General features: G+C 44.1%; 3 protein-coding genes across 4 annotated transcripts; 1 reads left to right on the forward strand and 2 right to left on the reverse strand.

Moving 5' to 3' along the window:
• Nucleotides 1–8,362: 8,362 nt before the first annotated feature.
• LOC100845126 (probable mediator of RNA polymerase II transcription subunit 19b) lies at nucleotides 8,363–12,494 on the reverse strand. Of its 2 annotated transcripts, XR_732022.3 has the most exons (7): nucleotides 12,204–12,494; nucleotides 10,912–10,979; nucleotides 10,279–10,565; nucleotides 9,993–10,187; nucleotides 9,830–9,889; nucleotides 9,603–9,742; nucleotides 8,363–8,805 (listed from the first exon to the last, which is right to left on the reverse strand). XR_732022.3 is itself a non-coding variant. In XM_003577343.4 (6 exons), the coding sequence occupies exons 2-6, from the start codon at nucleotides 10,940–10,942 to the stop codon at nucleotides 9,698–9,700; spliced, it is 618 nt and encodes a 205-aa protein (XP_003577391.1). In that variant the 5' UTR covers nucleotides 10,943–10,979; nucleotides 12,204–12,494; the 3' UTR covers nucleotides 8,363–9,697. The 2 variants fall into 2 exon arrangements, 1 of the variants encoding a protein (XP_003577391.1); XM_003577343.4 differs by having other exon boundaries at nucleotides 8,363–9,742.
• A 1,211-nt stretch (nucleotides 12,495–13,705) lies between these two features.
• Nucleotides 13,706–17,447, reverse strand: LOC100845433 (hydroxyproline O-galactosyltransferase GALT2). The gene is made up of 7 exons (XM_003577344.4): nucleotides 16,504–17,447; nucleotides 15,694–15,926; nucleotides 15,288–15,578; nucleotides 15,015–15,143; nucleotides 14,738–14,911; nucleotides 14,550–14,657; nucleotides 13,706–14,453 (listed from the first exon to the last, which is right to left on the reverse strand). The coding sequence occupies exons 1-7, from the start codon at nucleotides 17,357–17,359 to the stop codon at nucleotides 14,235–14,237; spliced, it is 2,010 nt and encodes a 669-aa protein (XP_003577392.1). The 5' UTR covers nucleotides 17,360–17,447; the 3' UTR covers nucleotides 13,706–14,234.
• Nucleotides 17,448–21,199: 3,752 nt separating this feature from the next.
• Nucleotides 21,200–27,691, forward strand: LOC100841896 (auxin response factor 25). Its single transcript, XM_010238719.3, has 14 exons — nucleotides 21,200–22,202; nucleotides 22,601–22,713; nucleotides 22,997–23,095; nucleotides 23,176–23,232; nucleotides 23,338–23,493; nucleotides 23,606–23,690; nucleotides 24,101–24,191; nucleotides 24,290–24,454; nucleotides 24,533–24,655; nucleotides 24,722–24,797; nucleotides 25,142–25,301; nucleotides 25,408–26,525; nucleotides 26,869–27,059; nucleotides 27,166–27,691. The coding sequence occupies exons 1-14, from the start codon at nucleotides 22,175–22,177 to the stop codon at nucleotides 27,362–27,364; spliced, it is 2,661 nt and encodes an 886-aa protein (XP_010237021.1). The 5' UTR covers nucleotides 21,200–22,174; the 3' UTR covers nucleotides 27,365–27,691.
• Nucleotides 27,692–27,998: the final 307 nt, after the last annotated feature.

The raw sequence follows: 27,998 nt of genomic DNA on the forward strand, positions 1-27,998 counted from the left end.
CTAGCTGGGCGAGAGTCAAATTGCTCGGACTTTAATTAAGCATGCATCATGTACGGTTAGCCTTTGATTTTTTTTTTAATTCGCATGGCTAGAATATAAGATCGCTCGATCAGAGGCCGGATGCATGATGGAACTATTGTCAATGATCCAACTTTTTTTTTAAAAGATATCACATGTGATGCATTCAACGCCGGAAGAGAGTACAGAAATTAACCCCATAAAAAAAAGCCAAAACAAGCAAAACTACAGAATTACCCTAATCTCACATCAGACGAGGAATAATTTCACCACAACTGATTGCAATTAAGAAAACTACTCACCCTGATCCTAAATTCTTGACTTAAATTTGTCCAAATATGAATGTATCTCTTCTTAAAAAGCGTTTAGATACATGTAATATTTCGACAACAATTTAGGATCAAATGGAGTACTGTACAAGAGAACAAGGATAATGATGAAGAAGAAGATTGCAAGAAGTTTGTCATATTTACCTGCCGATCGATACAGAAAATGCTTATGCAAAAGAAGGAAATTAAAGCCACGAGCTTTTTCAGAAGCTTCCACCAGATTAATATAAGTAGTGCAGTAATATTGTACTGCAATTGCCGAAGCAGGAAATTAAATTCGGTATGCTAGGCCTTGTTTTTAAACCAGAAGTAGCACATATTGGCAGCATGCATATGCATGCATCAGTACGACTATACTTGATTATATATTCTGGACTTGGCGTCACTAACAACATCAGTCAATTGATTAGCACCTTTGGTGCAAATCTGTCTGCCTAATTGCCAACAAAAAAGTATACACTCAAGTCGCGCCAACGATAAGCTCGTTTGCCTTTAATCAATTAGCATATGTGTATCAAAGTTGGCATGCATATAGTATCATACATGCATGCATCTAGAAGCTAGCAGCTTCGAGTAACGGTGTATATATAGTCAGGGACTATAGTCAGAGACCAAGATCTCAAGTTACTTAAAACTAATCCCAAGAAACCTGGAGAATCTTGAGAGAGTTAGAGGAAATTGCAGTACTCCATGTGTTGGTAGGGGAACATGAAGGAAGGACAGGGCGCACGGCGACGACGTTGCCCGGGCCCTGCCGGCCGTTGGTAGTATCACTATCACCTTAGAACCTTACAGCAATTAAGCAAAGCATCACTTGTGTCTGCAACTAATTATTTGTTAATTATAATGTCTACGGAACCTAAAATTCTTTAATTGTCTTGCATGCTCTTCTTTTCTATATATCTACTATGTACATGTGCGCTTAATATTCAGTGCTACTCCCTCCTTTCATATTAAGTGATTCAAATTTCTCCAAATATTGATGTATCATCTATGCTTAAAAACATCTAGATACATGTAATACAAAGTCACTTGATACGTGACGGAGGGAGCAGTTTAACTGGCCTTCCATAATGGCAAGTCGATCTTGGACTTGCTCACATGCTTGCATGGCATACAGAAAGTACCTAAGGCTAGGTAGCTATGTAATTTCGATCCATGTGTCATCTATTTAATCTATGTTTCGAGTCTCGATTATGTACGAAACAGAGTATTAATTTGATAGCAGTTGACGAATTCATTAACTTGATATTAATTAGGTTCTTGATTTAAAGGTTAAGATGCGTGCATTTATATACCCCTCAATCCAACTGACGTGAATTTGCATAAAAATCTATACAAATCCACGTCGGTTCATTCGGTACGGACGGAATATTATTAATCTAACAAAGTACTTAAAACGGCGGAATACTACATGTGGAATGCACTGGAACTAGGCAACTAGCTATCTTTTTTTTTTAAGTTCCCTGCATATAACACAAGTCGGTCCAAAAGACCCACAAAGTACAACGCAATACAAAGAAGGACTCAAAGAAATGGAAAAATTACATTACACGCGGCTTGCTCCCAGGCAAAGCAACTAACACGCGTCCATTGCTAACAGTCGGGCGTACGCGTGTCCCAGCCATCGACCTGCTGCCGACCGAGAATAGCACCGCCGAAGAGCAGAGCACACCGCCGGCCGCCACCAACGAGCCAGAGATCCTCTGGGACGAACAGCCTCCGCATATCCGGAGGAAAGAAGAGCGGACGAAGCCAAGATTTTTGGGTGAGCTTTTGCTTCGTCCACCACAGACAACAACACCCCTGGAACGGGCAGCCATCTCCATACGAAGAACGATGCAACCATCGAATCCAAACCAAGGGAGCCTTGTCCAGGAACTGCCTGGCAGGCCTCCGATTGGGAGGTTTAGGGGAGCAAGAGCAAACCGTGGGATGGATTTGATGACCAAGACTGGTCCTACTCCAGCGCATGAGGTAAAGATGAACAACATCGCTAGAGCAGATGGGTGAAGGAACCATGGGAATCATAGATATTTCATGTTCCCTCTCCCAACCAGCCCACATGAACTCCAAGGAGAAGAACATGGTAAGCACTGAACAAGATCTCCGGAGAGGAAGATATTTTGGTATCAAATCCGGCAGATCAAGAAGGGCAAACATGCAAGGAAACTCAAAGGAAATAAAAGAAGAAACCACAGATCTAGCTTTTGGTAGAAGAGAAATTAAATCAAGTATTGCCAGATCTGCGGGGAGGCGATTATTTAGAAGAGGATCGGAGGAAGAAATAGAACCACTACAACCAAAACCGACGGATCCGGTGATGACTGCAATGGCAAGAAAACTTCTTCGATGGATCCACCAGAGCCCCAAATCCAGCGGATCCGATCCAGAGCAAGCCCCTAAGGCAACAACAGTAATATACATAGCTAAAAGGAGAACCGGCCCGACCTCCCCTCCCTTCCTCTCCAGGCGGCAGAGCCACCGGAGAGGAGGAGGAGAGGAAGCGGGGTGAGAGGAGCTCGGCGCTGTAGCAGTAGAGAAGAGGAGAGGAATAGAGGAGGGGGAAATGAGCTCCCTGTTGTGAATGAAAATGAGAATGAATCTCTGTGTTCTGTTCCATTGATTGATGACGATATTTTATGCAGGGTGAAGAGGCACCAATACATGCATTGGTGTACCAAACTTTTGCTTTCGCATCCCAAATTTTCCAACATTTGGGACACGAACAGTTACATAACCAACTGCCTAATAATTTATTAGCTAACTAATAATTAATCTAATTGATCATAAATAATTATTCTTAACACTCCCCCTTGATCAATTTGCTTTGTTGATTTGTATATTCTCGAATCATCATGGAATCTTATAATCTCGTAATTTCCTCCAAAAACCCTGTGGGAAAAATATTGAGGAAATAATAATAATATTGATATGTTATGAAAACTCCCTTTAAAAACCCAATGGGAAAATTAAGGAGAAAATGGTATAACATATTTTGAATATTGTCCTTTGATAATTCATATTGAATTATGTGGACAATAAATATGCCTTGTATATTATCTACAAAAACCCCGGTGGGGAAAATAGAAAATATGACATATAATCTTATGTTAATATTATCTCATTAAAAACCTTTTATGAGAAACAACTGAGTAAAACTCATAATAGGAAAAGAGTGCAATATGATGTTATGTATAGGTTAAACTCAGACGAATACTCCCCTGATGCTTGCAAATTTTTAAGTTGTCGCATACCAATCCCATATACACATTTCTGAAATGTGGAGTTGGGCAAGGACTTAGTAAACAAATCTGCGAGGTTATCACATGATTTGGTTTGCAAGATATTTATCTCCCCATTTTGTTGTAATTCATGAGGATAGAATAGTTTAGGTGCACTATGTTTAGTTATATTGCTTTTTATATAACCTGATTGCATCTGAGTAACACAAGCTGAATTATCCTCATATATAATCGTTGGTGATTCAATTGAACCAATACCACATGATTGTTGTATGTGGTTAATCATTCTTCGTAACCATACACTTTCACGAGATGTTTCGTATAAGGCTATTATTTCTGAATGATTTGTGGATGTAGCCACTAGGGTCTGTTTAGAAGACTTCCACGATATGGCTATCCCATCATGTAGGACATGAAACCGGTCTGGGATCTGGCATTGTGGGGATCAGATAAATAACCAGCATCAGTGTATCTGATTAGTTCAGAATCTTGGTTTTCCTTTTGAAAATATAGACCTAGATCTTTAGTGCCTTGTAGGTAGCGAAAAACTTGCTTGACTCCTACCCAATGGCGTTTTGTTGGAGCTGTGCTGTGTCTAGCTAGTAAATTTACCGCAAATGCAATATCCGGCCGGGTGCAATTTGCTAAGTACATTAATGCCCCAATGGCACTAAGATATGGGAAATCAAATCCCAAAATTTTCTCTCCATCACCTTTTGGTCTGAATGGATCTTTCTCTACGTCTAGAGATCGAACTACCATAGGTGTTTTGCATGGATAGAATTTGTCCATGTTAAATTTCTCCAAGATTTTCTGGATATATGGAGCTTGGTGAACCAAGCTCCATATAACTTATTAGAGTACAAGTTGAATCAGGATACAATAAAGCATCCTCGATTATTACTTGTGTACCCATAGGAAGTGTGATGATGGCTCATCCAGAACCAACAATTAACGTATCGCGTCCAGCGATTGTCAAAATATTCCCTTGCGTTTTAGTAAGGGTTTGAAAATATTTTGTTTCCCTAAGTATAGTGTTTGTGATGGCGCTATCCACAAGGCAAAGTTCTTCGTCCATTTTGGATTGACTCCCGTAGAAAAACTATATACGGAAAAGGAAGAACTTTAATATCATTCTTAATAGATATATAGAATACATACAAATTTATGTATGTATTAAATTGATAATACAATCGTAATTTACAATACATATGTCAAATATATTGGTATCAAAGTGTTGATACAATAATGTAATATTACAATATAGATGACAACGATCATTATAATTTATTTACAACAATACTTACGAACGTAAATATAGATAATATCTATTTCGGAGATAGGTGAACTATTATAGGTCTCCAAACACATCATTTGAAGTGAATTCAATGATCATGTTCTCCGTGCTCATTAGATCCCCGGACGATCGGAGTGTCGGGTTGTTGCTTGGTTCTTCTTTGACATCATGTGAACAACCAGCTTCCTTGGAATTGTCGGATTGGAAATTGAAAATTGATTCAAATCTTGGTCCTTGATGAACAGGTCGCTTGCATCCTACGGATTGTAGGTACAGATCTACCAAATGTCGAGGAGTACGGCATTTCTTTGTAATGTGCTTGTAGCACCCACATTTTTTACAAACTTTAGATTTGTCGTATTGTGGTTTGAAATTGCCTTTTCCCTTATCCTGTACACGTGGCTTGTTTTTCTTGTTGTTGCCCTTTTGCTTGCCTTTGAAGTTGTTTGGTCGATTATTCGATCCATTGAACTTGTTGTTCTTCTGAAAATTAGCATGTACTTCAGGTAAAGGTGCAGCGCCTATCGGACGCTGATGATGATTTTTCATTAGAAGTTCATCATGCTTTTCGGCCTGAAGTAAAACATGGATAAGATCAGAATATCTATTAAATTGGCGTGCACGATATTGTTGCTGAAGGATCCTATCAGCCGGAAGCATAGTAGATAAGGTCTTTTCGATCTTTTCCGCTTCAGAAGGTTCCTTATCGCAAAATTGCATCTTTGAACAAATTTTATGAACAGCATGATTGAACTCTCCTATAGATTTAAAATCTTGTAGGCGTAGTTGAGTCCATTCATGTGTGGCTTCAGGCAAAATTACGGCATTTTGCTGTTCATATCTAGTGTGTATGGATTTTCTTTCATGAGATACTCTAATTTGAGATCAACATGGATGTGGTTCCTTATAATGTATATGACATTATATTTATGTAGATCTGTGATGGGCTCTTGTCCCTCTATAGGAGGTTGTATGGCCGCTGAAAGTTCGCGTGACGCAAGGCTCACTTTTACGTCCATTGCCCAAGTTGGATAGTTTCGACCGTCGAGGGCGAGTTCGTCAAACTCTTTCCCGATCATTTTGTCCTACATGGGATTGAAAAACCATTGATTTTGTTAATTACTAGTAGGTAAAGCCAAAATATTGTGGTCATTGTTATAAGTAAATTGCAATAAAATGCATGAAATTTAATCAATGTTAATTTCATATAGTGTAGACCTCAAATAACACTTTGAAGATAATCACCGATTTATTGGTGTAGATCTCTCAGCTCTACGCGAAATAATTTGCTGCTTTCAATAAGGTGTATGCTCCCATGGAACATTCAACGCAATATATCGTTTTACCGTCATTGAAAGACTGTAGCACCTTCTGTTATTTAATATTAGAAGAGCACGTTGAAGGTAGTCATTGTGCGTATTTACACAATGTAGACCTCTCAGCACTAAGCGAAATTATTCGCTACTTTCAATAAGGTGTATGTTCCCACGGAACATTCAACGCAATATATCGTTTTACCGTTATTGAAAGTCTATAGTACCTTGTGATTCGTATATATTAAATTGAGGTAGTCACATGGTGATAATTTTTGCTTATCACTAATGGAGTTTTTTCTTGAATCAAGTAAATTTTTGGGCATTTTTGGTGCCTTTGTTTTTGGACTTAATTGTTGAAGCAAAACTCTCAAAAATGCAAGAAATAAAGATCTCAATTGAAAAGTGTAAATATCACATGTAATAGGGGATGTATATTATACAAACACATTGAACACGACAATAGTTACATTGACATTTACATAGGAATATGTCTTTAGTAGGAGTATATCCTAAAAACCACTGGAATCTAAATAAATATAAGTGCAGGGACCTATAGGTATGTAAAATACAACTTTTAAATAAATACATGGACCAATTCGCAAATAGCCAAAATTTCTGGACTTTTCTGCAAAATGGCCCTTTGCCAGTGGGGGAAGGGCGCGCGCAGAGGGGCCTTCGGGCGGGATGGGCCTTGGCCTGTCGGCCGGCCCGTTAAGGGACTGAGGGGCGGGGCGGTTATAAGGGGTGGGGAGGCGGGCAGTTAGGGTTAACCCCGTCCCGTCGCCGCCGCCCGTCTCGGCTGCCGTCGTTGCCCGTCCAGCCGCCATCGCCCGTCCGCCGCCGCTGCCCGTCCGCCACCATGCATGCTCAGTTGGAGAAGGGCCCCCCCTCGACGGAGGAGAGGCCAAGGGCGGCCGGGTCCCACCCGCCGCCCGCCGGTCCGGCGTGGTGAGCTGCCATGGCAGCCGCGAACCGGCGGAGAAGCTGGTGGGCTTCCGGGTGGACGGAGTCAAGCCCCCCATCTTCGTCGCCGCCATGGTCCGCCTCGGGGGTGCCGCCGTCGGACGAGATGATGTCGAGGCGAGGAGGTGTCGCCGGCGGGGTCAGGGATGGAGGCGGCGGCGTCGTGCCGTCTCGTGTGGGGCACGAGCCATGCCCATGGATGGGGCAGTAGAGCGGCAGTGGAGGCGGTGCAAGGGCGAGCACAAAGTCGTCGTCTTCTCCGATCATCGGCGCCGCCGGTCCGGCCATTATCCATGCCATGGTAGGATCATAAATTGGGGCGGCCGGGAGCGCCGAGTCTGGTGGTGCGGGGGCCGGCGAGGGAGGAGCCGGCGGGGCGTGGGCCGGCGAGACAGGAGCCGGCGAGGCGTGGGCCGGCGAGGCGCTGGCCATGGGCGCGGCGGCCGCAGGTGCAGGGGCGGGCGCAGCGGGAGCCAGAGGCGCAGCAACGCGGGCGAGGCGCGGGCGACGCCAGGACACCCACCAGCGGCACGGGGTCCACTGGCGGTTGTGTCCTCGGTGGCCAGAGAACTCAAGGACAGTAAGGAAAAAGAGGGGCACATCTTTGATTGCCATGATTCTAACCTCTTGATTTGCTCTGTGATGGTAGAACTACGTGCTGATAACGTGTTGTGAACGAAAATGAAAATGAAATCTCTGTGTTTTATTCCATTAATTGATGACGATATTTATACAGAGTGAAGAGGCACCAATACATGCATTGGTATCTTTTTCACACGAACAGTTACATAACCAACTGCCTAATAATTCATTAACTAACTAATAATTAATGATCGTAAATAATTATTCTTAGCACTCCCGTCGGCAACTAGCTATCTGGTTTGATTTCGCCAATACACCTTGCAGGCCGACAGGTTGCTCAAATGTCGTGCGGCGGATTGACTGAGTTGAGCAGATGATACATAGCACCATTTTTGTTTATTGGTAAAGAACTAAAGACGACATATCCAGTCATTTTGTGCAAACTTGTAAACTAAAATTCGTTGATCATCGGATAAAAAACGCATGGTTTGGATAACAATTGAAATTCCACCGACCATTAAACTCAATGGCATGGGGGTTTATTAGACAGCGATAGTCATATCGACATAAGCAGGATCAGGAGAATGAAGCAGACACACATGGCGTCACATATTTAGAACAAAGAGATCATTCTTGTTACTCGAAATAAACATGATTACTCATGTTGCTGAATCAATTAATTTCCTGACCGGTACGCGAAACAGAGTTTAGTTTCCACATGCAAGTATCTTTCTACCACTAATCCACTATCCCATGCTACACCAATGATTTGGACCAGAAGCCTGGTTAGGAATAATATGCTTCAAAAACTACCTCATTTAAAAACTACCCAGATGTCTAGTCTTAAGAAGAAGAAAAAAAGGTATTAGAAGCCCTATCTAAATGTTCCTACAAGGAGTCCTATTAGTTAGTTAGGGACAGGTTGCAAAATACAATGGGTTTGTCCCCTGTTACAAGTTACATTTTCCCCAGGATCCACACTGCAAGAACAACATAATTAGCAGGTAACAGGCGTTCATCTTAAGCACCTTCGAATCAATAGCCATTCATGATATCTGCATCATCCACATGAAAGTAAGAATTAGATTAGCGCAGATGCAAAAAGAATAAGCCTATACTTGTTTGCAAATGTTGCTCTCAATTAGGAGATTTGTGTCCACAACTCAACATGGCAGTATCAATGGTTATACATGTGCTTAGATACTTGCAAATCACATAATATACTTCCAAAGAAACATCACTGAGAGAACTGCAAGTATATTTTAGAATACGCCATTAATTTCAAATTAATCACCATGTGTTATGCTCCAAGTGCAGTATAAATTTAAACAGAAAACAACTACATTATGGTGCAAGGCAGACCGAACCAGGTCATGCCAAAAAAAACCAAGTTAACAGTGAGAATGAAGAAAGGAATCAGTATAAGTCCAAAGTTGATTGTTGACGGGGAAAAAAAATCAGAGCAGCTGTGCCCAAGATCACATATTCTAGAAATGCAGATAAAAATCAAATGAGACTAATCTTTGGGATGGCAGGCAAAAGGTCCTATTCTCTTCAAGTCTTCATTGACTAATAACTCCATAGTTAGTTTAAAGTATTCATCATTTAAGCCCCAAAAAGTAAACAAACAAAAATAACCTCTTGAATTACCTTAAACGGCACAAACTAAGAATGCAGCTCTATCTGAAAAGTTTTCAGCAGAAGGTTTTCACCAAAAGGTGCAAAGAATTGAGGGAAGTAACACGAGAAACCAAATCATGCATCCATGATCCATTCCTAGAACTAGAACCAAGGAAAGTCTAGGGAGAAAAATTAAACCCAACAGGTAGATAGAAGTTCAAGAAGCATATACCATTGATCTGCAGTGGGTCCTGATGACAGAAACCTTCTGAGCCTTCTTTTAACAACATACGACATGGATTGACAATAGAAGTAAGAAAAGTGCAGCTAACTAAGTCCATTACCCATCTCATCGATTTTGGAACTCTTATGCTGCCAAGATAAGTCATGTTAACAAACCATCAAAACACACTGTAATAAATTTGTTGTACCAGGAAGGAAATAATGATTATATGTTACCTTGCTTTTCTTATGCTTATGCAAATCCACTGAATCCTCCATCCCCTCATGCTTCCTCTTCTGAACAAATTATGTACGTTTTACAACGTAAAGAATATAGTTTTAAGTTATGAGTAAGACTCGGGAGATACTGAAGTTCTAAACATACAGAAAATGGACCAACCTTCTCATGATGGCCACTTTTATCCTTTTTCTTATCCTTGTCTTTGTCCTTGTCCTTTGAACGATCTTTATGTCGATGTTTGTGCTTCTTATGTTCTTTGTCTTTATCTCTGTCTTTGTGCTTTTTATGTTTTTTCTCTTTGTCCTTGGACTCACTTTTCGATTTACCCGAAATAGTCGGTACACCTTTTTCAGCCTGTTGATTAGTTTAATTGTGTGATGAGCAAATGCAATATGGCCATAAAGGAAGTGGGGTGATAGAAGTGGGGTGATAGAAAGGATCTTACAGAGGGTAAATCTACTGGGGCTGTTTCTCGAAGCTGAAACGCTTGCCCCAGCGTTTCCATGTCAAAGGGCTGAATATAAGCAGGTTTATCCCTCAGGTATGCATTCTGAATGAGTTGATCTAGCTCCATTCCTTCTCCTTTTCGTATTTCAGTGTCCCCCACAACATTGTGAAGATAATGTGTATCTGAGATTGCCAGTGGCAAAGGCCTCTTGCAAAAGAAATCATGATGAGGTTGCAGCTTGTACTGGCTTATTAAATCAACAGCACCAGTGAGCTCCCTAGGCCCTGAAATACAAAAAAGCATGTCATGGACCACAGTATTTGCAGAAGGATGCATACCAAGAATTACTGTCAGCAAAATTCAACCATGCTTATATCTTTACCAGATAACAAACAAGAATATATATAGCAACATCACAGATACTTAGCAAAAGAAATAAACTAAAATAGAAGGAAAATAAAGAAGAGAACCCATAGTTTGACTCATATTTAAACTAAGTTCAGGAATTCTTTTCATCTTACAATTACTGCAGTAATTAAATATTCATGATGAAATTTGAGAAGCTAAGTTCCCTAACAGAGACAAATACTATTGCGCGTACTATACTATGCACTTTGATGAAAGCATTACCTGTGCCAAACTTCTTGCCATCAGGATCCATCAGACAGAAGCTTTAGCTACACACAATTCATCTTCACCTGAAATTCAATCAATAATATTTTACAACTAAAGTTCAAAAGTAAAGTCAAACTGTTCTCGCTATGAACCAACATACAGCACAACTGAATGACAACAGTTCCCAAGAGCAGAATGTCTATGCACAATAAAATGATCATTTCCCTAAAGCAGACTGTAGAAAATGAATTTGCCACACTTCCCAAACACAGACCATCTATCGTGTATCTAAATATTCAACCACATGAACAAGTACCATGACCACAATATAAATGAACAGCATGCAGTCAGCTAGTCCATCAATACCTGAAGAAAACTGTGCACATTACAATTTTATGGAACATATATCTCAGTTTTCTAGCATTTCTTACTGGCACCGGCAGATATTAAAGTGGAGCAACTTAACCCGCTTTATGTCCATGGCATTAGTCCTCTAACGTTTTATACAATAATGGGACTAAAGTTTGCAAGTGGGGCAGTACAATTTTTGCAAACAACATCTCCTGGGAACGCCCTTTCCTCTTTTACACATATAGTATCGAGGAAAGTATGACTTTGGCATAACGAGTGGAGGCAAGTGAAGGATTCTCGCAAGAGCTGTCAGGTGATTCTTTTCTACGGAGCCAAAACCGATATCATAAAACTAAAGGATGACGAAGAAACCCAAGTGCACCTCCAGAACATCTCTAGCTTGGCAGACAGAACTCTTATTTGACACAATCTCCAAGCTTGCAACCTGTACGAGTGTACGTGATCCTAAAGTTTGACTTGGTAGCCTCTAGCTTACCATCTGTTACTACTTTGATGCTAACACTAAAAGTGTAACAGGTTGCCCTACACATGCTTCTGGCAGGGTGGACTCAACCGTGTTCAAAGTGCAAAAGGAGTAGCGCGTGTTGCCTTATAGTCCATGCCTAGGTAGACATTAACCTAGGGACACTCTGAAGTCCATACGGGGGTAGACATTAACCAATCGTCGTGCTCTAACCTGGTTTTCTCCCTACATGTCCATGGTAAACCGCAATAATTAGGCTGGACACACTGAAAATGCACGCTAAAACTATGATCGCCTCAGCAAGCAGCGTGATGACACAAAACACCTGCCAACCAAACCCTCCAATTTAAGACAGGCACAATCTAGGGTTCGGAACCATACCAGTCCAGTTGGGCCTAGTGGCCGCACGGGACCCCAGTGCACGCCCGATTATCCGCTAGGGGAGGAAGCGGAGGGATGGCGAGGAACTCACCATGGATGTGGCCAGGGAGAGGAACGCCGGGGTGTGGGTGGGGGTGCGTCGCCGCCGCGGGTGCAGATCTGCTGCCGAGGACCGACAGGGTCGGATGCCGAGTATGGGCGGACGGGCAGGCGGCCGTCGATCCGGCGGCGAGGGAGTGACGGGGCGTTCGTTCGCCGGAGGAGGGAGGCCGATCGCCGGGCTAGAGGGGGATTCGTTCGGCGGAGCAAGCGGCGTCGCCGGCTGCTAGTGTGTCGAACGAACGAACAAGCGGAGCGGGGAGAAGAAAGGGACCGAGGGAAGAACATGTGATTGGGGTTGGGTTGGTCTCGTTTTCCTTGGGACGACTCGGATCGGAGGGATCGTGGCCGTTCGTGTCCCGGGGGGTTCCATTTCCCCGCCGTTGGATTTGGGTTTCCTGGCTTTTCGTTGATGACGCACTTTGGGTTAGCGTGTAATCCATGGAAGGATATATCAGGGCTTATCCGCTTAATGCAAAACCATGGACGCGCCTCATTATCCACAGACCACGGACACGTCGTCTCCCTCCGTTCTTTAAAAATTGGCCTATTAGTTTTTATTAAGACAAAACTTTAATCATAAATTACTATGTTAAAATGTGGTTGATATGACATGAAACCATAAATATCATGAAGTATTTTTGATAACGAATCTAGTGATACTAATTTCATGTCATATAAATCACATCTTGGCATAGTAATTTGTGGTCAAAATCTTGTCTTAATGGAAGCTAATATGTCTTTCTTTAAGGAACGGAGTGAGTATGATAAGGATGCAAACTACCCACAAATAATATGTGTGTATCTCTAGGTTTGTCGTAAGTCAAACTTTTTTAAGCTTGACCAATATTATTATTGAAAAAAAGTAACAACATATATGACGTCAAATTGGCATATTATGAAACTATATTTCAAAATGGATCTAATGATAATAATTGAGTGTCGTAAATGTTGATACGTTTTCCAAAAAAAAATTGGTCAAAGTTTAATATCTTTGACTTTAGGACAAACTTAGATGTGCACTTATCTGCGGACGGAGGGAGTATTTGAGCTAGCAAGTCAACTATCAAATTTTGAATGAAACATCTTAAACTGGCAAGTCGATTCTTAAATGGCATCATGTTTGCATCTTCTCTATCGAAAGAAATATTTAATGATGGTTCTAGCAAACGGCCGGATCGTAACTTGATCATGAAATGTATAGCAAAAATATGTTACCATCTACTATACCAAATCAAATACACTATGTAAGAAATATTCCATGATGGTTCTACTGATCTTGATCTATCAATGTATATATCGAGATCTTTTGTTAGAATAAACTTGATCAAGAATGAAGAAAAAAAGACCAAAGGCATGCATATATGTATCATCTTTCAAAAAAAAGATAAGTCCAATCTGGATATGCAACTTTAGGATTAGGAAGAAAAATAAATCCAGTGCTTACGTTTTTTGGACCGAATTCATGCAATGATTTAGATTTGCTAGTATTCATAGATGAATATGTTGTTGATCCACTATAACTACGTCCCAAATTTGGACTTCAATTTATGTGCTATGAAACATTACATTTCGTGTCTATATCTTTAACTCTTCTCAAGAATTTTAAGTCCCCGTGGATTGTATGTGTTCTCTGGTACTCAACTGCAAAGCATGGCAGCAATGTCTAACGTGATATCATCAGCTCCGTCTGCAAGACAAACGAGCACACCACCCTACAGACTTACAGAATGACTCAACTCATGTTCATCCTCAATGACCCAAGCACGTAGCCTCTAACTGCTACCCACTAAATACATTCCAGCCGATGGTGCATCTTGTCTTGGGCACTGAAGAGCATTGGCAATGGTGAGATCTTCGATGGTCAGGTTAAGGTGGACGGAGACCCAGTCGGTCGACGTGTTGGTCCCCATGCTCTTCTAAAACGACGCCATGGGAGGGGGTCAATGGATGTCGCCTAGCTTTGACTGTCAGTTGTTTCGGCGAAGCTGCCATGGTTGACGGGGGCGACGGATTCGCTGTGTCATCTGTAGTTGCAGCATTGCGCACGGCCTAACGACAGTTTGTCCCAGAGGCACAGCATCTGCCTGGGGGATTGATAGTGCGCCGTGAAGTAGTTGTCCACGCAGCCGAACTGGCAGAACCTCCAGCTGTGGATGTACTGCACGGGGCCGGAGGCGGCAGAGGTGGCGTTGTAGTCCTCGACCCACATGCCCATGCTCACATCCTCCATCTTGAACAACTGCCAGCAGCAGATGATGTCCATTACACAACGATGATGATGGTAGGATCAGAGGAACAGGGATGCAATGCGGTTCGATCAGAGTAGAGATCTTACCCTTAGGGACTGATTTGCGTGGCGGGACGCGATGTCTCTGGCAATGTCGACCGAAATTACGTAGCCAGGCCCATTGGCATATGGGGGATACACCCGTTCTGGCCATTCCTGCGGGTGGCGGCATAGTAAGGAGTGAGCAAATGCATCGCGAAATCTATAGATTTTACATTGTACAGAGCAGACAGTACCTCATAGGTCACGGCCCATTTACCACTTCGGAGAGGCCTATGTAAGAGATTTAAATTGCCAAGATAAAGAGGCAAGGTTCTATTGAAGGTAGAGATATGTCGTGATACAACATCCAGCCTCAGGAAGGTGTCATCATCACACTTCATGATATACTCTGCAGTAACATTTTGCACCTGCATACAAATGATGATGATGAGTGCATGGGGAATAATACAGATGCCAATGGAAACATTGCCAAGAGCAAAGTAACATGTAAAGAACTGTGGCACAGCTTACCCCATATTGACATATCGCTACTGTTTTCAGAACCACCAACTCATACCGGTCGATAAATGGCAGAATGACAACGTCACCAAAATATTCTGCTTCCTTCTTTAGTGCTGCATTTATCTGTTTTCTGTGACTCTACAAAAGCAAACATGTCAAACGCTAGGTTTGATGTTAATTTGCAATTGCTCACAAAAACAAACATGTTAATTTGCAATTATTTAACAAGTTATTACAGCAAGAATGTATACGGGTAACATCAACAGAAGGGACTTATCATACCAGTGCAACAAAGAATCGAGCAACCACATTTCCCAATTGCGTGGCAGGAAACTGCATCCAGGTTTTCCTTATAGCCATGCGCTCAGAGAAATGGTTTGTTGCAGAAAGAATGCCGATAAAAAGCTGAATTGGTTCCGTTGGCACAGGGCGAGCCTTCCATTTATCGGACATTTCCAAGACCTGTTGGAGAGAAAAACTAGGATGGGTCTTTGGAAGAGAGGTCGCGTATACCGAGTGAACATCTATGCCTCCTGTTACAGCTAAACCTGTTGCGTCTTCGAGAGTGAATCCCTGATGAATATTGATAAACAAATGAAGTACTCAGTAATTTCATCCACAGAACTGCACACCATCAGTAGTTCTGTAGGTGGAATAATATCTATGTCAAAGGAACAGAAAATTTTACCATCCTATGAGGAAATGAGGCAATATGACGACCTCCTACATTGATATGGTATCCTTCAACGCCAGCTTGGATAGTGAGAACAAACATCCTCCCCTCTATAAATGGGTACGGCCAGCTCATTTCTGGTTTCTTTGCTCGGCCGATGAACCTGTTGAACCATGAGTTTGTCTTTGTTTCTTTTGACTCAACAGTGTCTCTACGCTCCCATTTCTCACATTTTGGGAATCCGTCAACTACAGAGTTAGCAAAATTGTCAGCAAATGATGCAGGCTAACGTAGTCACAATGTGATGCCAGAGAACATTTTGGAAGACAGGTTGGTAAAAAGGGATAAAAACTGATCCAGGCAGAGTACATGTCAGTACTACTCAGAAGTCAGAAAATAGGAAAAAGAAGGGACACAAGAAGATTACCCGTAGTGTGCCTTTTAAGTTACACAATGGGGGCTCACCTAATACCATAACAACCACCATTGTATAAAAAATAGACAAATGCAAGAACTTCATTGTAAATAAGCACAATTATACAAGAACGTGTACAGTTAGTACTACTAGTTACTAGTACAAGTCTATAACCAGTCAAAATAGCAAGGAGATGCTTAACATGGACACAAATTCGAATGCAAATGAACCAACGAACAATGGTGAATGGTGTCTTGATCAATACGAAATGCCAGCTACTTAACATTTCCAATGAATCGGCAATGTTGCATTGTTCCGTGTCCGTAGCACAAAGCTAGCAAGTACGGAGTACAGTACTAAAGCAAGCTTGAGCAGAGCTAATTGCAACAGAATGGGTTCAGAGCACGCACCAAGGTCGTCGTCCTTGGAGGGGTTGCCGTCGCAGCGCTGCGCCTTGCCCCACTGCATCCGAAAGCATGTGTTCATCTCCAGCACGGGCCGGCGGCTCCAGTCGCCGCGCAGCCGCGGGTTGAGGTGGAGGATCCTGGGCGGGTCCTCGCCGTCGGAGGCGCGCACGCCGCGGAGCTCCACCGCGAACTGCGCCACCAGCACCGTCCCGTTCCCGTCCCCGCTCCGCTCCAGCGCCTCCACGTACTCCGCCACGGCCGCCCGCGCCGTCGCCACCACCGTCACCGCCGACCCCACCGCCAGCCCGCACGGCAGGAACGCGGACGTCTCGCCCCCTCCGACGCCGACGCCGAGGGCCAGCGAGCTGGGGCACTTGCTTGCCGCACCCCCTCGGCCGCCGTCGCCGGAGCCGGAGACGATGGAGTCGACGTCGCCGGAGAACGCGGAGGCCTCTTCCCACGCCTTGGCCCCGGCCGCCCACGCCTCCGCGGCCATGCGCTCCAGCTCGGAGAAGTTCCCCCGCATGCCCCACCTCCTCCTCCCTCCTCCACCAGCGGCCTCGCGCCGCCGGAGGATCTCCCCGGTGATGCGGCCGTACCCCGAGATCACAGCAGCAGCACGGCGCGGCGGCTCGAGATTCTCCCGCTTCAGCGCCTCGCCCCCCGCTTCGGCGGTGGCCGGGCGGCTTACGGCACCGGCGGCCGAGGCGGGGGCGTCGTCCCAGCTGCCGAGGCCGGCGAGCTTGAAGGACACGAAGACGAGGTACGCGAAGGCCGCCGCGGCGAGGAGGGGAGCCAGGCGCCGGCGCGCGCGCCCCCGGCCGCCGAGGAAGATCTCGGAGCTGCGCGCGCGCTTCATCGGCGGCGCCGGCGAGGGGAGCGAGCGGGTTGCTGCCGGGTCCTGGGTCTGGGAAGGGAAAGTGAAGAAGGGGGTGGTGGTGACCTGGCGGTTGTTAGCACTTGGAGAGCGAGTGCTCGTGTGGTTTTACTTGGGGTTAATGCGAGTGTTTACTTGCAGACAGTGGGGAGAGTGCAGCGTTTACTTCAGTTAAATTTGGTCATTTGGATGTTACTGCTAGAGTAAATAAGGTTGTTTTCGAGGTAGTATGCTTGCATCAATTTAACATCGTAGCTCTGGTTACACCAGTAATAGTATGTTAAGTTCAGTGATCTCAAAGTCAACGTTTTAGGCGAGCGCTTGCTCTTTCTAGATTTTTCGTGTAGCTTTGGCCATAGGAACATTTTTCTAGTACACCTAAAGTTGTGCACGCTCATTTTTGTGTAATTATAACCAGGACGGTGTGCAGCTGGATCTGGCAAATGAAAATCCATGTTTTAGTACATAGTGGTGTAGTATGGTTTAAGATGTTTTTCTCTGCAGACGACGCAAGCTTATCAGTCTGCGCGAAGGAAAATTTGCAAGACTATTCGCGTCCTTGTCTTGTACGTAGTGCTCCGTAGTATGTACTGAAAGAGTGAATGTACGATGTCACCATGCACCATGTATACGTGACACGGCAATTGATTTTGTATTGTACTTAAAAATAAAAATTTAGAGAAAGCCATTGCCAGTTTTTGTTTTCGTTTTTAGAATAGGAAGCCATTGCCAGCTCGGAAGGGAAAAGAAAACCATTTGGGCTCGAATATAAAAGAAAACGATCTGGGCTCGAATAAACTGGCCCGGCAGCCGCAAAGCCTCAAACAAGAAAGAACAGGCCCATCGACTCGCCCCACGCAGCCCACGGACGCATCGGGGTACCAACTCCTGGAAACAGCCCAGTTAAGCCCGTTTTTCCGTCCAAAGCAAGGCACGCCCGCCTGCACGGCTGCACGACGGGTCACCTCGGTCAGTCTCCGCGCTGAACTGCTCGTACCACTGCCATTCCGGGACCCACCCGACAGCCTCGTCAGCGCGTAGTACGCAAGCATCCACGCAGAGCGACAGACGTGCGCCGGGGACCCCCAACGAACGGACACGACCCGTCCCGTCGCGCATCGGACGGCTGTGTGTCCTCTCTCTCCGTCAGTTGCCCGTCAGGTCTCGTCGTGTCGGGCGCGCCACCCCGCCTTTCCATGCACGCACGCTCGGCAGAATCGAGGGTGGGGCCTGCGTGTCAGCAGGAAGAGGCGTCTGCCAGTGTCGGCGCGTGCAAGTGTGGATGCAGCAAGCCTTCGTATGACTTTTATTACGTGTATTTAAATGTTTTTGGACATATGTATATATATACATCCATATTTAATCAATTTTGAAATAAGGGACGGAGGGAGTACTATTATTTCATGATTTCATCTGTATTATAGAATTGCATAAAGGAGATTTTAGAGGTTTGAAAATATTCTCCAATATTTTCGGATGAATCAAAACGTGGGGTCTAACCTCATGTAAAAATTCATCTGGAAGTTTGATGCATTTTTTCGCCCTCCTTGTCTCGTTTCTTACTCCTACTACCAACCACCTAATCTTAAAATTCATGCATAGCAGCCAAACCTATTTAAGTATTCCCTCCATTCCGTATTAACATGACTCAATTTTGTCCAAATATGAATATATCCATGTTTAAGAAGCGTCTAGATACATGTAGTAACAGAAAATCAATTAACATGGGACTGAGGGAATAATTCTTATGTTTTCTTATTTCCCTTTTATTCAACATGCCATGTCATCTTATCCTATGTTTTCTTCCTCTTATTCCACTAGAAACCCTAAACGGAAAAGGTGTCACGTTTTAGTTGTAGCAGCAGCAGCATGATTTTGTTCAGTCACGAGAAACAAACGTCCAACACATGCTAACAATTCTCTAATATGTGTGTCGTGTTTCAAAGAAATCACTCGTCATAAACCCTCCATCAATTCCCCACCTTGCCACTGCGTGTCCTCCACACATGCAAAAAAATTCTAACGAGGGCATCATAATTAATACAGAGAGGGAGACTATTGGTGTATCTTTAAATCTCGTTGCAACAAACATCTGACCAATAATCAATGAATGCCTACATGACATGGAATCGGTATAGATAGATTCATCGCCTCAGGTACTTTCTAGACCTCCTGCAACGTACTACTCCGTATAAAAGTTTCGGCCAAAGACTTCCGTCAACCAAAATTGGTCCGGCATATTATGAAAACGGAACGAGTAGATGAAATTCCACACGCCGTCTTCTGACTGATGCCGTGATTTAAATGACGAATCAATCGTCTTTTTCGAAAAGCCTATTTGTGAGCCAGATTAGTGGACAGTTTTCCCCTACGGAACTGCTAGTCAATACAGTGTCCAACGGACTTTTCAAACCCGGAGCCTGTGCGGAGTCTGCCACTGTGCAAGGGGAGGATCAACGTGCAAAGGATACTTGCCGAGGACAGGACCGATCATCGCACAACTACACTAGCACAGCACAGCAGCCCACTGCCGAAGCACTGCACGGCGTACGAGCTCTCGCAGTCGCAAGCCAGAGCGTGTCCTCGTGCGAGCGGTTCCCCTGGCCTGGCCGAGGGAGCCCTCCTCCCCCACGCCGTCCATCTCCCATCCGACGGTGATGCGCAGCCGCAGCGGTCCTGGTCCACGTTTGATGCAAATGACGGGAGTACCCCTGCGCGCGCGTGCCCACGTCAGCCCGCTACGGAGGGCAGCTGACGAGGGCAAGGAAGGGCGGGAAGGTAATTTTGGCGCGGTTGATCTAACCCTTCGCAATTTTCTTTTCGCGAGTAACCCTTGCGTCATTGTCGTGTCTAAAACTAGACTAGTGAGGCACGACTTTAATTTCAAACCAAATGACATGAGCTGCAAATCACAATGGTATAATATTGCATTATAGACAAATCTCTACATGTCTCATGTGAAAAAATAAAGGAAAATAAAACAAGTTCACTCATAGACACCCCCCAGATCACAAATAAGGCTGCATTTTAGTTTTACCGTGGAATTTTTACGATTTCGATTACCTCATCTATTTTTTGTGTTTTTTCGTCGTTGAGAGGAAGGCGAAGAGGCGAGAGAGAGAGAGAGGAAGAGCCTCCGTGAAGTTACGAGCTAGGGGTTACGGTCGACGCCGCGGTTGGCTGGAATCGGGAGAGGCGAGAGATGCGAGGAGGTTTTACCTAGGGAATTTTTACCAATCTGGAAGCCTCCAGTCAGGCCCGGATAACACGTCAGCGCCCTCGTCTTTTCTCCGCTCAAAAAGTCCAGTCCGACACTCCATCTTCCGCAAAGAGTTGTGTGTCTCGTGTCTCTCTCTCTCCTCGCACAATGCAGGGTGTCGGCGTGGCACGGATGAGGAGTCGTCTTTCTCTCCATTTTACCGGTTTAAATTTACCTTTTTTAATTAATTTTCTACGTCGTCGTGCAAACTGTGAAATAAATTTACCCGACGTTCAATCACAGTACGCTAATGATGTGTTTGGAATGTTTTATAGTTTTATAAATTTACAAGCATTTAGGAGATGTTTTATAGTTTAATCTTGTTACATTTCCGAAGTGATAACAACTCAAACTTCACAAAAAAGTAAAGGTATAGATGACCAATTCAACCGTTGAACTGGGGCTGTAACAAACACACCGTAAATCAGAATTTTTTTGCAAGAAGCACAGTAGAAAACGAAATTACCTGACCTTCTCAGATTTATTACACACCCCGAGAACCCTCCTCCTCTGCATACCGAGGACTGAGCCCATAAAACCCGAAAGAAAAAAAAGGAAAAGAGAGAAAATAAAAATGTCCCACCACTTCTTCCGCTTCCTCGATCCAGCCACAGCCATTGCCGCCTAGCTAAGCCTAAGCCCCTAGGGTTTCGCCCGCTCCCTACCTCCCGCGACCGCGCTCCCAGCTCCCGCCCCCGCCGCGGCCGCGCCGCCCGATTTGACCGTCGGTGCCGGGCGGATGCTGTGCCATTCGGTCGCGGCCCCGTAAGCCGGATTTGACCGGTCGAGCCGGCTCCGCTGACCTCTCGCGCGGCGGGTGTTCTCGAGCTCCGGTAGGGCGTGCGTCCGTGCGTGCGTCGGGGCGCGGCTGAAGGGGTGGGGGGACTCGCGAGCCAGCAGCCTTGGTGTTAATCTGGTCTGCTGGGACTGGGAGTGTGCCGCGCGCGGGGGCAATGGCGGTTGGAGGGAGTTTCGGCGAGTGGTCGCGGTCCTCGGCGGTGGCGGCGGCGCGGGTGCCTGTGCTCTGCCTTCGGAAGCCCCGGTACTTCTGCTCCTTGATTTGATTTTGATGAGCTAGTCGGGCCGGCTGCCTTCCTCGGTTTCTCCGTGCATTTGTCCCTTTGGCTCTCAGTAAAACACGGCCGCGTGTTGGGTTGAAGCAACTGCCTGTTTCTTCTGTTGAGGGTTGGGGATTGGGATTCGGGTCTTCTGAGCTGGTGTGTCCCTGTTCCGGTTGAAGGTTCGGCATAGTGTTTGGGATTTGGCGTGCTCTGAGGTCGGCAATGGCGAGGGTTTGTTGCCTCGATGGTCCGGGCTTCGGTTAGGGGCTCCTTCAAGCTGAGGCGGTTGCTGCTTCACGGTAGCAACAGGAGAAGATGGAGGAGCTGTTTTGGGTGCAATGGAGGCAGGCAGGCGTTGCTGCTGGGAGCACGATGCGGCTTTGAGGAGAGCAGCTGCTTGGTGTCCCGTCGCACTGAGGCAGAGCTTCGTGTTCTTGGTTGCTTCGGTGGCTGGAGATACAGCTCTCCAAGAACAAGATGACGCAGACCTTGCCGGAAAACGATGGTACATCTCATCTCACATTTTCAACATTCTTCCGGTTGTTCATTTCACGGCTTGTGATCTGTCGTCTGCTTTGTTTAGTGGACTATGAATTGTGGAATGTCCTCGTTGTGCTTTTTGAATTGAAGATGCTAAACAAATTACTAGTAAATTTGGCTTGCTTGCGTTTTTCACTTAGTTTGTGTGTTGTATTATTACACGCGCATCCCTCCTGCACAAGAAATGCTTGCATTGCACTGCTTGGTTCCATTCATTACTCCCACGTTATGTCATTATTGATACTCACCGAGACTCCCCTTGTGACTGACTTCTTGTCTGTGACCAAGTACAAATAGTAGCTTCACATGAACTTTGCTTTCTGGTGGTTTCTGTTCCGCTCATGTGTGCTTGGCATTTTTCAGGGGAACAAAGGTGTCTGAATTCGGAGCTGTGGCATGCATGCGCTGGGCCCCTTGTGTCTCTACCAGTGGTTGGGAGCCGGGTCATCTATTTTCCACAGGGTCATAGTGAGCAGGTCTGTAGGTTCATCAGTTTTATACCACCTGTATCTTCTTTGAATAAGATGGGTATTTTGATTTCTTCAAAGACAGGGAGATAAAATATAGTTTGTGCTTGTGCCTCTATGCCTAAGAGTTTCTTATAACTTGTCTAATGCAGCGTGTATACATCATTCTGCTGATGATTTGACTGAACACAGATTTAGTGAAACATTAAAATTATCATTATGTGAAGAGTCAATTTTGTCGTATTGATGTTATTCATTTACAACTTTCTAATGTTATTCTAGTTTTGTGTAGGTTGCCGCATCAACTAATAAAGAGGTTGATGGTCAAATCCCCAATTATCCAAACCTACCCCCTCAGTTGATCTGCCAGCTTCATAATGTCACTATGCATGTGAGTTCACAGTTCACACTTCAAAGGGAGCAGTTTCTTAAGAGATGCCCTGAGATGATTTTTTTTTCATGCTAACACAGGCTGATGTGGAGACTGATGAAGTTTATGCCCAAATGACACTGCAGCCGTTGAGCCCGGTATTTAACTGCGTTGCTCTGCACTTGTAGCCTGAATTTTGATAATATGCTTATATGTTCAAATGTTGCAATAATTATGTAATCATCATGTGATTCCAATGACAGGAAGAACAAAAGGAGCCTTTTCTTCCAATTGAATTGGGTGCTGCAAGCAAGCAGCCAACTAACTACTTCTGCAAGACATTAACTGCAAGTGATACAAGTACGCATGGTGGATTCTCTGTCCCCCGTCGATCTGCTGAGAAAGTCTTCCCTCCATTGGTTTGTCTTTTTAAAACTTTTAACTGCAATTTAGTTTCTTTTGCTCTTATACATTTATCAGGGATGATTATATTTTGTGCATTTTAAATTTGACTCATTCGATTTTCTACAGGATTTTTCGCTGCAGCCTCCATGCCAAGAGCTGATTGCAAGAGATCTGCATGACAATGAATGGAAATTTCGTCACATATTCCGTGGTATGTACTCAAACTATGTGCAAAAAACATGCATAGGATTATGGTTATCATTGAACAAGCAAAACATAGTATTTTGAAACAATCCTCAGGTCCTGCTTGGATTGTTGTATTATTTTGTGTGGAGGGCTGGTATTAAATTCAGCTCACCCGATTATGTTTTGTGATTTTAGAAGAGCATGTTCTAGACCTGTATTAGTTCTTGAATTGTTCATTTCTTTCTGCCAGCAAGATTGTTAGTGTGGTTTTGCTTGGCTGGCGAATTTCTCGGGAAAATGTTGGAATGATAATACTCCGTCGCCTATTGTGTTCCCATTTTGCAGAGTTGTTGATGCAGTAAATTCTATTGTGGGATATCTTGTTCTATTTAACTCTTAATTGGCCAATGCTCGGCCTTTGCAATCGTTATGCAGGTCAACCAAAAAGGCATCTCCTGACTACAGGTTGGAGTGTCTTTGTAAGTGCCAAAAGACTAGTTGCAGGGGATTCTGTTATATTCATCTGGTACCAGATACTGCATTTTTTAATTAAATCCTATTCTTTTACCTTGGTTGTTCTTATGTCGCACGTTGATGACACTAATAATTCTCCAATTTTGCCAGGAATGATAATAACCAACTTCTTTTGGGCATTCGTCATGCAAATCGTCCACAGACAATCATGCCGTCGTCTGTGCTATCAAGCGATAGCATGCATATAGGACTTCTTGCAGCAGCAGCTCATGCTGCAGCCACAAACAGTCGTTTCACTATTTTCTATAACCCTCGGTATATATATCATAACCTCTATTCGACATATGGATCACCTTATTTCTACATCTAATTAACATGGTCATCTTTTATCAGGTCTAGCCCTTCTGAATTTGTCATTCCACTGGCTAAGTATGTCAAATCTGTTTACCACACACGTGTGTCTGTTGGAATGCGGTTTAGAATGCTTTTTGAGACAGAGGAGTCAAGTGTTAGACGGTAAGTCAAAAATTGAAAGTGAGTAACCGCGTGAAACTCTGATCTTAAAGTTTGCTGTTCTTTCAGATACATGGGTACAGTCACAGCCATAAGTGATCTTGACTCGGTACGTTGGCCAAACTCACATTGGCGATCTGTGAAGGTAATTTTGTCATGACTCATGATTCAGAAGACTTTTGGTTATCTTGTTTTATTATTCATCTTAACCTGTCAAATCGGTTGCCCACATGCTTCACAGTTCCCTTTGCGGAACATGTCTTGCTTTAATGATAATCTTTACTCCTATAAAAGACTCAATTGATGGTGGCAGTCCGTCACCTTCGGACTGCGTAACTTGTTGATTTGGCACAAATCATCAACATGAGAACGAATATGAATTGTATGATCTAAGAAAGTAGGTGATAGTACAACATATATTTTTTTTTAGTCCATTGCAATGCACGGGTATTGTGCTAGTTTCCTTAACTTTCATATGCGATATTTTAGGTTGGTTGGGATGAGTCCACCGCTGGTGAGAAACAACCAAGAGTTTCACTCTGGGAGATCGAGCCATTGACAACCTTTCCAATGTATCCAACTGCCTTTCCTTTAAGACTGAAGCGTCCATGGGCTTCAGGGCTGCCCTCTATGCATGGCATGTTCAACGGTAGGCTGATCAACGGCAGGAATATCATCAGTATAGATGATTCTGCTTTTATACAATTCGATCAAGCATTTCTTAATCAATTTCTGATTCTGTACCATATGTGTAGGTGTGAAGAATGATGATTTTGCTCGTTATTCTTCTCTTATGTGGCTTGGAAATGGGGATAGAGGGACTCAGTCATCAAACTTCCAAGGACTTGGAGTGTCACCATGGCTTCAGCCAAGAATAGAATCTCCATTGCTGGGTCTTAAGCCAGACACGTACCAGCAAATGGCTGCTGCAGCACTCGAAGAAATTAGAGCTGGGGATCCTTTGATACAGTCTTCAGCTCTCCTGCAATTCCAACAGACTCAAAATCTGAATGGTGGATTGGATTCTCCGTATGCCAATCATGTTCTACAGCAGATGCAGTATCAGTCTTCCCTGCCAACTGTTCAAGAAGGCTATAATCAGTACAGTGGTAACTCTGGGTTCCTTCAAAGTCATCTGCAGCAGCTGCAATTGCATAATCCTCAACAACTGCAAAAGCAACAAGAATTGCCATCACTGCAGCAGCAAAGACATCAGATTCTACAACAGCAATCTCATCAAGAGATGCAACAGCAGCTTTCATCTAGTTGTCATCGTGTTACTGATGTGGATTCTAGCATGCCTGGTTCTGAATCTGCTTCTCAGTCACATTCTCCATTCTACCAGCAGAACCTCTTAGAAGGAAACAATGATCCATCATTGCATATGCACAACAGTTTCCGTGACTTTTCTAGCCAGGAAGCCTCTAACCTTGTTAGTTTACCTCAAAGTAGCCAATTAATGGCACCAGAGGGATGGCCTTCAAAGAGATTGGCTGTGGAACCCCTTGCCCATGTTGAATCTCGGTCTGCTCGACCCAAGCTTGAGAATGGAAATCACCAGAATAGTATATCCCATTTTGCTGGCACTTTGGCATCAGAATCAGCAAGAGACTGTTCCAGTGTCCAGGCTTGCGGCTCAAATATTGACAACCAGCTGCTTTCGTCATCACTCCATGATGGCATGTCAAGTGTCAGGGGTGGCAGCGGCAATGGAACTGTTTCTATGGCCATACCTTTGTTTAGGTATGATGGTGAAGATTTGCCACCCGCAAACTCCTTAGCAACTTCCAGTTGTTTAGGTGAATCGGCAACCTTCAACTCTCTTGATAATATTTGTGGTGTAAACCCATCACAAGGTGGAACCTTTGTGAAGGTATGTGTTTCCTACTGATGTTGTTACATTCCTTAAATTCTTCAATGCTCATTCTTCCACTGATAGTCAAACCAACTGAAATGTAATACTAGGTTGGCATTCTTCCACTATGTGGATTTGATGATGTAGATGTAAGGCGTTCATTTGTAGCGAGCTGACGGTTACAAAGCAGCCAATAACTTCTTGAACTTTATTTAGAATATCTTAAGCACAAGTGATTGATTATCAATGACACCTTATTGATGATAGTTGCTGCCCTAGTGCACTTTTTCCAGCTCATATGTCTTATCGTTCATATTTCTTCTGAATAAATGGCTGATTCTTTATATATTTGCTTTATTAGGTTTACAAATCTGGGTCCCCTGGTAGATCGCTCGATATCACCAAGTTCAGCAGCTACTACGAGTTACGTAGTGAGCTCGAGCATCTATTCGGCCTTGAAGGCCAATTGGAGGACCCTGTAAGATCAGGCTGGCAGCTTGTATTCGTCGACCGAGAAAATGATATTCTTCTCGTTGGCGACGATCCTTGGCAGTAAGCGACCTAGAAAGACTATCTTCAGTTGTATAAACATACAGTAAATTTCCTTGTACCGAATCTTCATTCATGTATAACATCTTAGAATGCAATGCTTTCGCAGGGAGTTTGTGAATAGTGTATGGTGCATAAAGATACTCTCGCCGCAGGATGTGCATCAGATGGTCCGCAACGGAGAAGGCCTTCTGTCTGCATCTGGAGCAAGGATGATGCAGGGCAATGTCTGTGACGACTATTCTGCGAGCCACGACTTGCAGAATCTTACCGGCAACATTGCCTCTGTGCCACCTCTGGACTACTGAAACAGGGAGACTGGAATCCAAAACTAAACTAGCACTCGGGACTGCAGGATCACCATATCCCGACGCCAGTGTTTGTTTTACCAGTCCTCTATTCACCGCGAATAACTTAGTCAATAATATGATTAGATGATCCGTTGCATCCTACTGATAATGGATATGCTGTATGATAGCCGCTGAGCTCTGTAATAGACCTAAGCTCTGAATCGAAACAAGAACCAGTCTATGAATGGAGGCAGTTAATGTAGAAGTGACCTTATTATGTAATCTGTAGCAGTATCTATAATTTGGAACTGATAATTGGAGGTGGAGCCTAGACTTTTAAAATTTGTGACTCCCTCGTTTGGTTTTGGCCGCAAAATGTGGATGATTCATGGTGTTCGGAGGCAAAGATTAGTATTCTATTGGTAGGCTTTAGCCTTAAGTTTGCCTAGTTCCATTCCAGTGAGCATGATTGATGGACTCCCTGGGGTTTTCAAGTATGCTGGATCATACCATGATTCCATGCACGACTATCAGGGTACCAACCTTTGACTTTCAGGGTTACCTTTTAAGTCAAAGTTCTCTTTTGTTCCCATAGAATTCACCAAACAGAGATGCAGTTTTTTGCTTTCTGAAAAGTTAGTCCGGATGTTCT

The sequence above is a fragment of the Brachypodium distachyon genome, chromosome 4, assembly GCF_000005505.3.
Source record: "Brachypodium distachyon strain Bd21 chromosome 4, Brachypodium_distachyon_v3.0, whole genome shotgun sequence".
Classification (NCBI taxonomy): Eukaryota; Viridiplantae; Streptophyta; class Magnoliopsida; order Poales; family Poaceae; genus Brachypodium; species Brachypodium distachyon.

Coding starts and splice junctions, on each gene's coding strand:
- LOC100845126 (XM_003577343.4), bottom strand. CDS start 10,942: ATGGATCCTGATGGCAAGAAGTTTGGCACAG. Junction 10,566..10,911: donor TGGCAAGAAGTTTGGCACAG/GTAATGCTTTCA, acceptor TTTGTATTTCAG/GGCCTAGGGAGCTCACTGGT. Junction 9,743..9,829: donor ATAAGCATAAGAAAAGCAAG/GTAACATATAAT, acceptor TTATCTTGGCAG/CATAAGAGTTCCAAAATCGA.
- LOC100845433 (XM_003577344.4), bottom strand. CDS start 17,359: ATGAAGCGCGCGCGCAGCTCCGAGATCTTCCTCGGCGGCCGGGGGCGC. Junction 15,927..16,503: donor CTCCAAGGACGACGACCTTG/GTGCGTGCTCTG, acceptor CTAACTCTGTAG/TTGACGGATTCCCAAAATGT. Junction 14,658..14,737: donor AATGGGCCGTGACCTATGAG/GTACTGTCTGCT, acceptor CGCCACCCGCAG/GAATGGCCAGAACGGGTGTA.
- LOC100841896 (XM_010238719.3), top strand. CDS start 22,175: ATGACGCAGACCTTGCCGGAAAACGATG. Junction 23,096..23,175: donor TTCATAATGTCACTATGCAT/GTGAGTTCACAG, acceptor ATGCTAACACAG/GCTGATGTGGAGACTGATGA. Junction 25,302..25,407: donor TATGCATGGCATGTTCAACG/GTAGGCTGATCA, acceptor CCATATGTGTAG/GTGTGAAGAATGATGATTTT.